The 14,143-nt window shown below is 42.1% G+C and overlaps 2 protein-coding genes across 3 annotated transcripts in view; both read right to left on the bottom strand.

Moving 5' to 3' along the window:
• ttyh2 (tweety family member 2) overlaps positions 1–6,219 on the bottom strand; it is a 119,157-nt gene extending 112,938 nt beyond the window's left edge. The window contains exon 1 of one of the 2 annotated variants that reach the window (XM_059948562.1): positions 5,883–6,219. In XM_059948562.1, coding sequence (XP_059804545.1) covers positions 5,883–6,191 — 309 coding nt within the window. In that variant the 5' untranslated portion in view covers positions 6,192–6,219. The remainder of the gene's footprint in view (positions 1–5,882) is intronic. The other variant, XM_059948561.1, reaches the window with a different exon arrangement.
• Positions 6,220–13,795: 7,576 nt separating this feature from the next.
• Positions 13,796–14,143, bottom strand: part of LOC132380058 (large ribosomal subunit protein eL38) — a 34,087-nt gene continuing 33,739 nt past the window's right edge. The window contains exon 7 of the mRNA XM_059948560.1: positions 13,796–13,872. Within this exon, the coding sequence (XP_059804543.1) occupies positions 13,847–13,872 (26 nt within the window). The 3' untranslated portion in view covers positions 13,796–13,846. The remainder of the gene's footprint in view (positions 13,873–14,143) is intronic.

Here is a 14,143-nt window from a genome sequence, read left to right as displayed (position 1 = left end):
TCATCAATAGAAAAATCCAATAAATCTGCTCTTATTCTACTGAACTCCTGAGACACATTGTTTAATCATATGTCAATCTCCTCATAACAGCGCACAATCTCACAGATGCTCACTTCCATTATAAAGTAAACTTTTTTTAAATAATCATTTAATGAACATCATAGCTTGTTTCATTTAAATTTTCTTCCATGACATTCTGTTCCAAGTTGAACAATTTCTTAAGATGCCACCCTGCCAGCAACTCACTCAATGAACTAAGTATACGACCGTCAGAAGAGTAAACAGTCAACGCTTCGGGCCAAGACCCTTCACCAGGGCCTGATAATGGGGACTCGGCCTGAAACGTCAACTCTTTACTCTTTTCCATAGATGTTACCCAGCCTGCTGAGATCCCCCAGCATTTTGTGTGCATAACTTTGATTTCCAGCATCTACAGATTTTTTTTTTGTTTGTAGCACCTCTGTCAGCATCACTTGGTCCTTAAACTCATTGATGAGAATGGTAAAGCCTCTCTCAGTAACTGGATTATTTCCTTCAATACTGAAATATCTTCAACATTGAACAGGATGTATATCACAACACAATTAATGGCACATATTATAATATTCAATATAAATGTAATATTAATTATTCTGTGGAAACCTTAGCCTCTCTGTCCAAGCAGATCAAAATAGATACATTCTTATCAAAATTGACATATGTGGTTATCTAACTAATGTTGACACTATATTAAAATCTCAACAAAGTCACATATCATTTTATCAAACAAAATATAGCTAATGAATCATTAACTCAGTTAAAAAGTTAAAGTCTGTCCCAAGCCTTATAGGCTCATCAGGCGGGTGCCCAAGCTGGTTTCCGTGGCGTAAAGTGACTGAGAGTACAAGACTCCCCACCCCCCCGGATAGGACGCCAGTCTATTACAAGGTTAACGCCCAGCATTTTCCTGGTACCCATTTTCAGCTGGGTGGACTGGAGCAATGTGTGGTTAAGTGCCTTGTTCAAGGACACAACACACTGCCTCAGCTGGAGCTCAAACTCACAACCTTCAGATCGCTAGTCCAATGCGTTAACCACTTGGCCACGCACCACGCCATTAACTCAGGCCATATGCAAAAACAGAAAAAAATTTTCTTTGGAATCAAGTTTGTGAAGTTATTGCAAAGGGCATTTTTAAAGATGAATATCAATTTTACAGCCAAGGTCAGATGATACCAAAGATGATTTTGCTGTACAAATAGGAGACTCTGCAGGTGCTAGAAATATTGAGCAACACACACAAAATGCCGGAGGAACTCAGCAAGTCAGACAACGTCTACTTAGAAGAGTAAACCGCCGATGCTTCTGGTTGAGATGGTTTTGAAGGTCTTCATCGGCCCCAAACATCGATTGCTTAGTGCCTTCCATAGGTGCTGCACAACCTACTGAGTTCATTCTGATTTTGCTGTTCTACTTCAAAAGCGGTCTTTCAGGATTAAAGGTGACTTCACTGTAGTGGAAAATGAGGTCAATGCTGGAACTGCATTCCCTATCACAGATGGGCAGGTGGTTGAGTAGTCTCTGCAGTGTTGTGCTACTTCCACTGCCTATGCAAGGCTTCGGTCTACTCCTGACAGACGACCTCGAGTGTCTCAATATCACCTGAATAGCCCATCTCCATGTTGAATGGTCATGGATCAGAGATTCTCAAGAGCCAGTGGGAATGTTGTATTTCATCAAGGAAACTTAAGCACACCCTTGAATCCTTTCCTCAGAACAGTGGGTACTCTCGTCCCACAGCAGACTATCTGATTTGGAATACAAAGCACAAAATGCTGGCAGAACTCAGCAGGCCAGACAGCATCTATGGGAGGAGGTAATAACGACGTTTCGGGCCGAAACCCTTTATCGGGAGGGTTCATCATTATCATCATCAACACTCCTGATGAAGGGTTTCAGCCCGAAACATCATCACTACCTCCTCCCATAGATGCTGTCTGGCCTGCTGAGTTCTGCCAGCATTTTGTGTTTTGTATTTATTTCCATCATCTGCAGATTCACTCATGTTGCCTGAATTGGAAGCCTGTTTCTACCCCTTGACAAATTACATGGGAAATAGCCTTTTTATAACAAACAATGTTTAATCAGAGGGAACAACACATGTCATCGTGGCAACATCCCCAGTACAAGCACAGACACCTATTGGATTTAATTTATCATTCAAGGACAACACCAGAATGGTCACTGCTGAACTGACTACTGCCTAATTTCCTCTGTAAGCCATTTCAAGGTGGTGCTAGAAAATGAACAACAGAAGACCTTCCAGAGTAAGACCTGCCAATGTCAAAACTTTCAAAGATCTCGCAACAACAGCTCTTCTGGGACAACCAGTTAACTTCCAGCCTACAGGAGCAACAAAGTGTCCAGAGGCTCTGGCCTGTATGAGGTCTGCTGTAACTGGAACTGTAAACATACTCTTGATTCCTCCATCAAAACAAAATTCCAGGACTGATCCCATGAAAATGGTCAGGAGTTTTAAGAACTTTAATCAACTGCAAACCCAGACCATCCTGGGATTGGAAACTTCACAGATTCAGTGGTATCTGGAGACAAAACCCCAGGCCCAAAGTGCAGACAGTGAATGGAGAAAGCACGGAAAAACATACTGACAGCCAAGAGATGTATTCTTTCTTCAGTGCTTTTTTAAAAGTCATCTCGAGACCAATCACCCAACACCACCACAATGATGAAGGGTTCTCCTGATGAAGAGTTTCGGCCCGAAACATCGACAATGCCTCCTCCCATAGATGTTGTCTGGCCTGCTGAGTTCTGACAGCATTTTGTGTTTTTATTTACCACCACAATGAAAAGTTTTACATCATTACCTCACCAGCAATTCCCCTTGTTGGTTTTCTCCAAGACTGAGACTACTATAGCCAGTTGGTGGTGTAGTGGCATCAGCACTGGACTTTAAGGTGAATGGTCCTGAGTTCAAATCCAGCCGAGTCCTTGCACACTTTCCATCTGTGCTGGGTTGAGTGTGAGCAAAAACAGTCAAATGCCACAGAAATGGCAAAATACCACCTGATGCACACACAAGGTGTGAAAGGGAACACAGAAGAAACTAAGTGGGTAATTTAACCATTGAAACTGTAGTTAATCCTTACTGTAGAACTTGTGTTCAGAGAGTATAAAAATTTTGTGTCTGGGAGGAGAATAGGGATTGTGGACTTCATGAAGGGGAAGACAAACTACACACAGCCATCCTCATTAAGGGCCCATCAGTGAAAAGGGTGAGCAGTTTCTGGGTGTCAACATTTCTGAAGATTTATCCTGGGCCCAGCATATTGGTGCAATTACACAGAAGGAATGCAGTGACAATATTTCATGAGGAGTTTGAGGAGATTTGATGTCACCAAAGACTAGCGAATTTCTACAAATTTATCTTGGAGAGCACTCTGCCTGCTGTGGTGCCAATGCACAGGATCAGAAAAAGCTGCAGAGTTTTGTAAACTCAGTTCCACCATAGGCACCAGCCTCCCCACCACTGAGGAAATCTTCAATAGGCGATGCCTCAAGAAGGTGTCTCCATCATTAACGACCTTCACCATCAAAGATAAGCCCTCTTTGCATTGCTACAATCAGAGAGGAGGTACAGGAGCCAGAAAACGCACACACACTCGATGTTTTAGGAACAACTTCCTCCCCTTCACCATCAGATTTCTGAATGGACCATGAACACTATCAATTTTTGCTCTCTTTTGGCACTGATTTTTTTAAATATATTTACTACTGTAACCAATAGTAATTTTAATGTATTACAGAGTTCAGCTGCCACAAATCAAATTTCACGACATGCAGTGGGTCAGTGGTAATAACACTGATTCTGATTTAGAACAAGGTTTTCTACTTTAATCTACTTGATCTGCTTTGTTGATTCAAGAGTTTGATATCACCAGCTTCAGTAACTCTCTGGTGACTTAGTCACAAATGGAAGCTTAACAATATTCAGTGTTGACATCATGAAGCATTCATGGGGGTGGGAATAGTGTTAATCTGCATCACATTTTAAATATGTTATCTTTTGCTTCAATAATGTGATATGCTACAGTAACAGGCAAAGCTTATCAGCTGTTTAACATCTTTATTCCCCAGCATCCAAAACCAATCAGCTCTTTCTCTCTAAAAGATCAATCGTGATGGCTGAGACCATCCTGGAGCCAAGCCTTGAGCGTCATCAGGGCCCTAAATCTTATCAGGTGATGTGGACAGGCTGGAGCAAACCTTTAGCATGTGAAACCTTTTAGAGAACAAAATCCCACTCCAGCTTTACCATCTGCCAACAATCTGTAGGAGGAACACCGCAGTTCAAGCAGCATCTGCAGGGGAGCGGGTGATGCTTTGAGTCGAAACCCTGCCTCATGCCTCATTCTACTGAGTTCCTCCTGCACATTGTTTGTTGCTGAAGATTTCAGCATCTGCAGTCTTTTCTCTTACCATCTGTCAAAGTCCCTCCAATGCTTCTGGACGGGACATTCAGGAACGCAAAACCAGTTATGTTGCACAAAATTTAAAATACATAAATTAATTCACTTAAATGATAAAACATTATCATCAAAAATATTTAATTTAGCCTCCTCTTGATCCTCAGCAACTCTACATTTGCTATCCAAGTGAATACACCATCAGATACGCAGTCAGATGCTGCAAACTCATTTAACCTGGCACTGGATCAGAGTCAATTCCCCTGTGCAAATGCTGGGAAATTGCATCAAGTTCCTGGACTCCATGAGGGCTGCAACTGTGGAATGGCCAGCAAGAAGGCTGAGATTCCCACACTCACAAGGAAGACCCAAACCTGTCAGCCTTCTGGGGGGTGAATACTGTCACTCGGTATTGCTTATTTATCAATTTTAAGAGTACTGTGATGTGTTTAAGTCTCCTTGAACAGGAACATTTTAAATAGCTATCATAAAAGTTTTGGTCACAACACGTTTCACTTTATCAGACTTTTTGTAAACAAAAAGTTCAGGCCAGGATTCAATATTTACATTAAACCACTACACTGGGAACAAGACTGGCCACTCGATTCTTTGTCTGAAGCCAAGGCCAAATGGCTGATTCCAAGTGGATGCATAGGTTAGTTCTGTGCTGTGCACTGAAATTTTCTTATCTTCCTGGCTTTCTATCAACTATTCATCACGCATCTGCTTCAGCAAGACAACATGGAATCAAGATTTAATGAAACAGGCTCTCATTGTCACCGCTGTTAAGCGGCCAAACTCTTCCACTTGTTTCTACTATTTAAATTCAACATTTTGACTTGCACCGCGTTGGAAGAGCTGTTTAGAAACCCTGCAGCAAAGTGAAAGTTGCACCGTAGCTCTTCAGAACAAAGACGTGTGCTTCACAGACAGGACAGAGTTACGGGGTGCATTGCTTGGGGTGGCTGAAGGTGAAACAAAGAGCCCCAAAGTGGGGTTGAGAGAAGCAAGTCAACTGGAAGACCAGGCAAGGAAAGTAGGATCAAGGTGCACGATTGAAGACCTAGGGCAGAAACTGGCAGGAAATTGAAGCGTGCTGAGGGGAAGGGGTTTAGTTAATTGGCAGTTCAAGGATTCGGGGCAAGTGGGGAGAGAGTGTTTAAGGCAACATGCAGGGAAAGAGCGTGCTGAGGGAATGGGAAGGGGACCATGGGGAGACTCGGATGGGAGGGAGGGTCGCGTGGAAGGCTGATGGAGTTAAGCGGACACGAGTGGTTGCGCTGAATGGGACAGAGCGGTTCAGCAGAGTGGTAGAGAGGGGATAGAGAGAGGAGGAGGCTCGGCTGAAGCGTTAGGAGTGGAGAGGGGCTCACAGAAGGGCTGGCGGTGAGTGGGAAGGGGCCGGGAGCCCCTGCTGACCTGCTGGTAGTTTGCATCCTGCGGGCTGAAGGTGTTGTCCACGGGCTGGAAGCGGAGGTTAACGTGCGGGAAGTTGTGCAACCAGTAAGTCCACCAAGGAGGGATGTACTCGAACCGGGCAGCCATGCCCGCGGGCAGCGAGAGCGGCCGCACTTGGAACGAGCCCCCGGCCAGCAAGGCACGGCCCCGGAGCAGCCACCAGCCCCCAGCCCCCGGGCAGCGAGTGCAACTGAAGCGCGCCGCCGCTGCTGCTCCCGCGCGCCCCCGCCAGCCGCCGCGCCCAAAGCGCAAGGAACGCAGCGGAACCATCGTCCAGCCCCGGGGCAGAGCTTTGATACAAGTTTCTTTCCACGTACTGTAAAGCCTTTCTACAAGTTATGTCCGTGCATACACCAAAGAGGATTTTGTCAGTTAAAACGAAAAACTGCTTTAAAAAGCAGGCGGCAAAAAGAATGAATTGACCAAAGCTTTAATCGAGCTCCTGCCTCGAGGTTTTCATAGAAAACATGGAAAATAGGGTCAAGAGTGAGACGCTTAAACCTGTCACATCATTCATTGTGATCTTGCATTACTTCCGTACCCAGTTCCTACTTTATTCCTAATTGTCTTGATTAGTCTCGCTCTGAGGAGTGTTTCCATCGCCTTGAAGATGTTAAATGACTTGGTCTCCCATTGGTTTCTGTGGCACAAGAATTCCACGGGTGATGAAATATCTCCTGATCGCAATCTAAATGGCAAATTTCATTTCCCGAGGCTTTCATTCAATTATGACCTTTCAATATTTCCAATAATCGCTGAAATCGAACTCTGTAACCGAGGCATCCTGAACGTCCAGATGTACAAACGTTAACTACAAGCCATTTTCCCTTAAAATATTTGTAGAAAGAATAGTCTTTGACATTCTCTATAAATTATTTTTACATTCATTTTTGTAACTGATTTGCATTTCATCTTTTTATTACTTTTTATGTTTCCCCTCGCCTCATCTGGAGACAGTGAAAGGTGTTAATTGGGTCTGGCATAATCGCCTAACCAATTTCCCACTTCCACTCAGCCAGATGCCCCACTTGAACGATGGTTGTGAACAGGTTACTAGTAAACAGGCTCAGGAAATAATGTCGCGGTTATATATAGCTGTGGTTAGGTTGCACTTGCAGTATGTTCTGCTTGCTCCATTAAAAGAAGGATGTTGAGGTTTTAGAGAGGGTTCAAATTTTCAAAGTAAATTTATTATCGAAGAATTTATGCTGTATGTCATTACTAGTCTGAAATTCATTTTCTTGCTGGCATTTGCAGGAATAAAGAATTGCAATAGAATCAATGAAAAGCCGCACACAAAGACTGATAAACAGCCAATGTGCAAAAGAAGGCAAATTGTACAGATACCAAATAAATAAATAATACTGAGATCATGAGCTGGAAAGTCCTTGAAAGTGAGTTCATGGGCCTGGAATCATCTCAGTGTTGCGGTGAGTGAAGTTATCTAGGCTGGTTCAGAAGCCTGATGGTTGAAGGGTGATAACTGTTTCTGAACCCATGTGAGACCTATGGCTCCTGTACCTCTTGCCTGATGGCAGCAGCAAGTAGACAGCACAGACAGGAAGGTGGGGATCCTTGATGATGGATGCTATTTTCTTGCAGGGCTCCTTGAAGATGTGCTCAGTGGTGGGGAGGGCATTTTCTGTGATGGACTTGGCTGTATCCACTACTCCCCACCCCCCACCTTCCTTTTCAGTCCTGAAGAATGGTCTCAGCCCAAAACGTCAACTGTTTATTCATTTCCAAAGATACTGCCTGTCCCATTGAGTACCTCCAAGTGAGTTGTTGCTTTGGATTTCCATCATCTGCACATTTTTTCGTGTTTACGTTTTGCAGGTGTGTCCATTCTTGGGCTCTGGTGTTTCCATATGCAACCAGTCAGGGTACTCTCCACTGTGATTCTATAGAAGTTTGTCAAACTTTTCGATAACGTGCCGCATCTGCGTAAACTTCTCAGAAAGGAGAGGAGTTGCATTGCCTTCTTTGTAATGGCACAAGGGAGCTGCTCCCAGGACAGATCCTCCAGCAAGGAGTTTCAAGCTACTGACCCTCTCCACCCCCAATCCCCTAATGAGGCCTGGATCACGTACCTCCGCTTTCTTCCTCTTGATGTCAATAATCAGCTCTTTGGTTTTGCTGACGTTGAGTGAGAGGTTGTTGTGGTAGCATTCAACCAGATTTTCGGTCTCCTTCCCATTTGATGATTCACCACCACCTTTGATTTGGCCAGTAACAGTGGTGTTGTCAGCAAAGTTATGAGGGTGTAAAAGAGGTGTATCAGGCAGCTGCGTGGATTAGAGTTTGCGAGCTGTAAGAGGATAGATAACCTTGGCTTTTTTTCCTCTGGAGCAATGGAGGCTGACAGACCTTTCAGAGAGGCAACCAGAATCATTCGTCTCCCAGGGCAGGAACTGCAAATACAAGAGGAAATATATTTAAGGTGAGAGGGAGATAGTTTAAAGTGATATGTCGGAAGAGTGGTGAGTGCCTAGAACGGGCTACCAGGGTTAGTGGTGGAAGCTGACAAGATAGTGGGACATAAGAGGATGTTAAATAGACTCATGAATGTGAGAGTGGAATATACAGATCATGTACAGGCAGATTCAACATTGAATAGAATTGACATTATTTCTTACATTCTTCACATACATGAGGAGTAAAAATCTTTACGTTACATCTCCATCTGAATGTGCAATGAGCAAATTATAGTAACTTGAAGGTACAGTAAGATATACAACAGGACAGTCAATATAGCTTAGAAATACAATTGTGTCAGTGTGAATTCATCAGTCTGATGGCCTGGTGGAAGAAGCTGGCCCGGAGCCTGTTGGTCCTGGCTTTAATGCTGTGGTACCATTTCCCGGATGCTAGCAGCTGCAACAATCTGTGGTTGGGGTGACTCAGGTCCCCAGTGATCCTTCAAACCTTTTTTTACACACCTGTCTCTGCAAGTGTCCTGAATAGTGGGAAGTTCACATCTACAGATGCGCTGGGCTGTCCGCACCACTCTCTGCAGAGTCCTGCTATTGAGACAAGTACAGTTCCCATACCAAGTAGTGTACATTCAGTCAGGATGCTTCCAATTGTATCCCTGTGGAGATTCCTTAGGATTTGGGGACTCATGCCGAACTTCTTCAACCTTCTGAGTTGAAAGAGGTGCTGTCGTACCTTTTTTTTTAACCACACACCAAGTGAGATCCTCAGTGATGTGTATACCGAGGAGCTGAAAGCTGTTCACCCTCTCAACCCCAATCCATTGATGTTAATTTGTCACTGCATTTGATGCAGGCTCTGTGGGCCAAAGGGCCTGAGCCTGTGCTGAACTGTTCTGCATTTTAGGAATACAGATATCTGGCTGATACAATGACGACATGTAAAAGATAAACACATGGATGTAAGAAAAATGGAGTAGAGGGGAAGAGTTAGGTTATCGGTAGACACAATTTCCCTCGGGATCAATAAAGTATGTATGTCTGTCTGTCTGACCACATCATGGGCCAAAGGGCCATTTGTGCTGTACCGCTCCTTGTTCCATATATCTTTGCCTGCCAATCTGAACTGAGGGGAAAATGATAACAAATATTCTAATAAAAGGAAACATGACTATTTTGCATAAGAATAGCAGGAACCATATTTAATTCTGGTTACTTTGATCAGAGGTTTTCAAAAACTCAGCAGGAATTTCAAACCATTCCACAGAGAATTCACAGGTAAAATAACTGTAGATTGTTTACCTCAAACAGAAACATGAAATGGTGCTGAATATTAAAGATTATACCCTTCATTCCTGCCCCCCTTTTAAACTATCAATTTGAAATGTTTCATACGGGTACACATAGGTGTACGCGCTGTATGGCTTCACTGCTAACGTAATGACCTCTCTGTAAGGTTTCACTGCTAAGGTAATGGTTTCTCTGTAGCAGCAATGTTTGGGTTATGACTAGAGATTATAGAATGTATGCTAGCCAATGAAAGGCATGTTGTTCTTTCTTCTGGGTCTGGGAGGAGGGATTTTGTGATCTTTTGTCAGTGAGAGATGAAGAGAGAAGACGTGAATGGAAAGAGTTGGTAGACCACCGGACGGAGTGGACTAGGAGCGAAGGTCTGACAGTCAGCGATGCTTGGACGAGGTCGATGGGGAGCAAATGGACGGATCTGTGAGCACCAATGTGCACATTGGTCTGTTTCATTAAAATAGGCCCTTTTTCTTTTAATTTTCTTTACTAACCCTATAGTCAGATTAAGATTTATAAAGTTCAATAGTTTAATTGCATACGGTGTACTGTCTGATATTTTGCAGTTCAGATTTGTGACTGGGCAACACATCATACAGCATCCACCAAATGAGATTACTCAGTTTGGCGGGGCCAGAGGCTTTCTTACCCTAGACAAACAACCTCAGCGTTACATAGCTTAAAGATTTCCATATTAAATCTTATAATGGTGGAGTGCTGCTTTCCTGGAGGGACATCAGACTTTAAAGTAAATCAAAGAATCGTAATGTAATCGTCCAGCAACAAATCAGTTGCATAAAACAATACAATCCGTGACACAATTCAAACAGCCAAAGCTTCACAGAAATCAGCACTCTTAATAACAGATGATTGTTATTGAGGAACAAGTTCTCAAATTTCATTTACGATACATGCTTTCTGCAGTTTAGTTGGGATTCCTAGTATTTTTTAAATACCCTGTTGACAATTATTTGATTCCAATTTTCATATCTGGATCACTGAATTGTTGAAATTTACAGGACAGAAAGGGCAATTCAACCTGTTGGGCCCAGCCTAACTCCTTAAAAGAGCATTATGCTGGGTTTTTTTTAAAGCTACATTTTTTGTCTGCATCTTTGAGTTCTCACTCTCATAAGAATATAAGAAATAGGAGCAGGAGTAGGCTATATGGCCCGTCAAGCCTGCTCCGCCATTCAATAAGATCATGCTGATCCGACCATGGACTCACCTTCACCTTTCCCCATAGTCCTCAATTCCCTTCCTATGCAAAAATCTATCCAACCTTGTCTTTAATATACTTACTGAGGTAGCTTCCACTGCTTCATTAGGGAGAGAACTTTATGTACTTCTTCAAAATTTGGTTTCCACTAACATTTCGTATGATTCCAAACGGCACTGAACCAATAAAATTCTCAACTCCTCCAAGCTTAAAGCCTTCCCCACCATTGGCCACATCTGCCGAGTGCTGTTGCAGGACCCCCACCATCCAAGACATGCTCTCTTCTTGCAGCTTCCATCAGGAAGAAGGTACGGGAGCCTCAGGACCCACATCACCAGGTTCAGTAATGGTTATTACCCCTCAACCATCAGGCTCTTGAACCACAGTGAATAACTTCATTCGTCCCATCACTGAATTGAGCCCACTTAAAAGGAATCTTCAACTCATATTCTTGCTACCCTTTCTCTTTATTTTTGCATTTGCAGTTTGTTGGTTTTTTTAATACATTGGTTGTGGTCCTTTATTGACTCGTGTGCTTCTTGTATTTATTGTGATTGCTTGCAAGAAATCTCAAGATTGTATATGGTGCTGTTAGAATAATTAATTCTTGTGTACATTTCTTGCTACTAAGAGGGTGGAATACTTTGCCAGAATGGTCAAGACAGCCTCCATTTTTTAAAATAAGGGAAACATTAATATTAAAGGTGTTCTGTGTGTGTGTGTGTGTGTGTGGTAGGAGCAGGTGGTACTTGGTTACAGCACTTTGATTAGTCAAGAGCCCACAGCCAGCCCCAGAAAATGCTCCTGAATCGTTTCCAGTCCTAAATTAAAATGTGAGTTTGCAAAGCTGCTTGGTAATGTGATTTTGCTATCTGATTTATACTCAACTTAATTTTGGGGTAGCAGCTACGACCCTCGCCCGCCTATACATTTCGGTCCACAATCAACATCCTGTAATCTAATATGAAGGCCGTTTAAAATTTCAACCAATTAAAATTAGACATGGTTTTACCAGCACCCTAGGAGAGACAAGCAAATTATAAACCCAAAAATCAAAACAGCATTTAAATAGATCCAAATTGTCAGATCTTCAACTAATTGAACAGTTGTACCCGAATCTTACAAGCAGCAAAAGATGTTTGCTGTTAAAAGATAATCATACACATTTTGAAGTCCCAAATGTCGACTCCATTTCTGACATCTTTGCATTTGCTGCCATCTACTGGCTGTTAAGGAAAACCAGCATAAACATTGACGTAAAGAATTCAGTCAAGCAGGGAATTTGATGCACAGCTTTGAGCAACTTACAAAAAAGCTTTTGGAGTCCAAATAAGTGATTAAGTTTTCGGTTTAATTGTTTTCAGAGACAGAAAGCAAAGTGACATAGCGGCTTTTTAATTAGGAGGCTAATTCCACAGGATTCAGTACGTGGGTCTTACACCTCTCAATTTAAACCTAAATTTGGAGCATATTTATAAAATTCATAGAGAATAAGTAGTCAATTGCAATTAAACATACTGCTTAATTTGAGTTTTGCCAATTGTGAATTACTTTGTCGACATTTGCAAGACAAGTTAAAGGTGAGTAATGGACATACATTTACAACATGGGAAAATATTAAAAAATAGCAGAATCAGGCATTTGGCCCATCGAATCTGTTCTGCCATTCAATCATGCTTGATCCTCTGCCCTCCCCCATCCTTCTTCCTGTAGTAACCTTTGATACCACATCCAATCAAGGACCCTTCAATCCCTGACAAAGTGGGGGGATGGAAACCGGCCTAGAAACCATATCCCTCGTAGGCAATACAGAATACACAATGTGGAAAGTTTTGTTGGCTGATCCTGGAGGAACAAGCAGTAAATAGAGAACAAATCAGCAAAGTAACCTCATTTTTGATTAGCTTTGTTTAGACCATTATCAGAGCAGTAGACCACTGGCTCATCAAATCTACCCAGAACTCAATTTAGTATAGTTGTAGAAAGGAACTGCACAAACAGCCATCTAGTCCATGTTGAACCACTTCAATGTCTACTCCCATCCACTTGCACCAGTACCATAGCCCTCCATCTATCTATTCAAACTTGTCTTAAATCTTTGAAATCAAGCTCACATGCACCACTTATGCTGGCAGTTCACAGCACACTCACAACCCTCAAAGTTCCCTTAACCCAATACCTCCAGTTGTCAGTGGAAAAAGTCTGCTTGCATTTATGCCATCTATACCCAATTTTGTATATCTCTATCAAAGCTCTCCTCAAATCTTCTACATTCCAAACAATAAAGTCCTAACCTATTCAATCTTTCCCTATAATTAACATCCTCCAGTCCCAGCAATATCCTTGTAAATTTTCATTGTATTCTTTCAACCTCAATTTCAACTTTCCTTTTCTGACACCAATGTAGTATCCCCACAACTCACTAAACCTAAACATAGATCTTTGGAATATGGGAGGAAGCCCTAACACTTAGAGGTTTTAGAATATAATTGCTCTAACTCTCTTGTTACTGCTTTCCCTTGTACTCTATCTACTGATCTGATGAAGTGACTTCTATGGAGGGCATGAAAATTTGTATCACTGTACTATTACATTATGTGGCAATAAATTATTTCCATTTTAGAACACATTTCTTTGGGCACGAGTATTGGGAACAAAGAGGGTATTGATGCCTGTGGAATCCTTTGCGGATATCAAGAACTTGATGTAAAATGTCAGCTACTTTTTTTTTCAAAATAATGTGGCAGTATCTATGTTCAATCAGGAGTGTAAAATGTAACTTTATGCTTCAGCCCAAAAACACTTGGATGTTGGCCTAAATTATTCACTTAAGAATTTTGATTGGGTTTTGAACACCCACTTAACACAAGTGTCAAATGTATTTTCATCATAAGTGATTAAAAAATACAAGCACCACAGGAGCCTTTTGTCATTTTATTTCAATAAGATCTGAACATTGAAATTGTAGCTCTTCACTTGAGTTCTTTGACAGCCAAACCTGGTTTAAAACAAAAACAAAATTAGAAGCTTGAAGAGATGATAAAAAATTAATATTTCACTAAAACATGCAAATATTAATGAATCATTTGACTATAAACACATTAGTGTACATTTCCTACTGCAATGGGGAAATTTAAAGTATGTCTGAACCTCAACTCCAAAGAGCCAATCTCATCCTGGCATGTTTGAGTACACTGGGCATTTTTAAAGCAGAACGCACACACTTGTATCTAAAGTCTTCCAGTAAGATGGTGGCATATTTGATCACA

The sequence above is a fragment of the Hypanus sabinus genome, chromosome 23, assembly GCF_030144855.1.
Source record: "Hypanus sabinus isolate sHypSab1 chromosome 23, sHypSab1.hap1, whole genome shotgun sequence".
NCBI classification, from domain to species: Eukaryota; Metazoa; Chordata; class Chondrichthyes; order Myliobatiformes; family Dasyatidae; genus Hypanus; species Hypanus sabinus.
The sequence above is the reverse complement of the archived record's forward strand: the minus strand, read 5'-3'. Positions and strand labels throughout refer to the sequence as shown.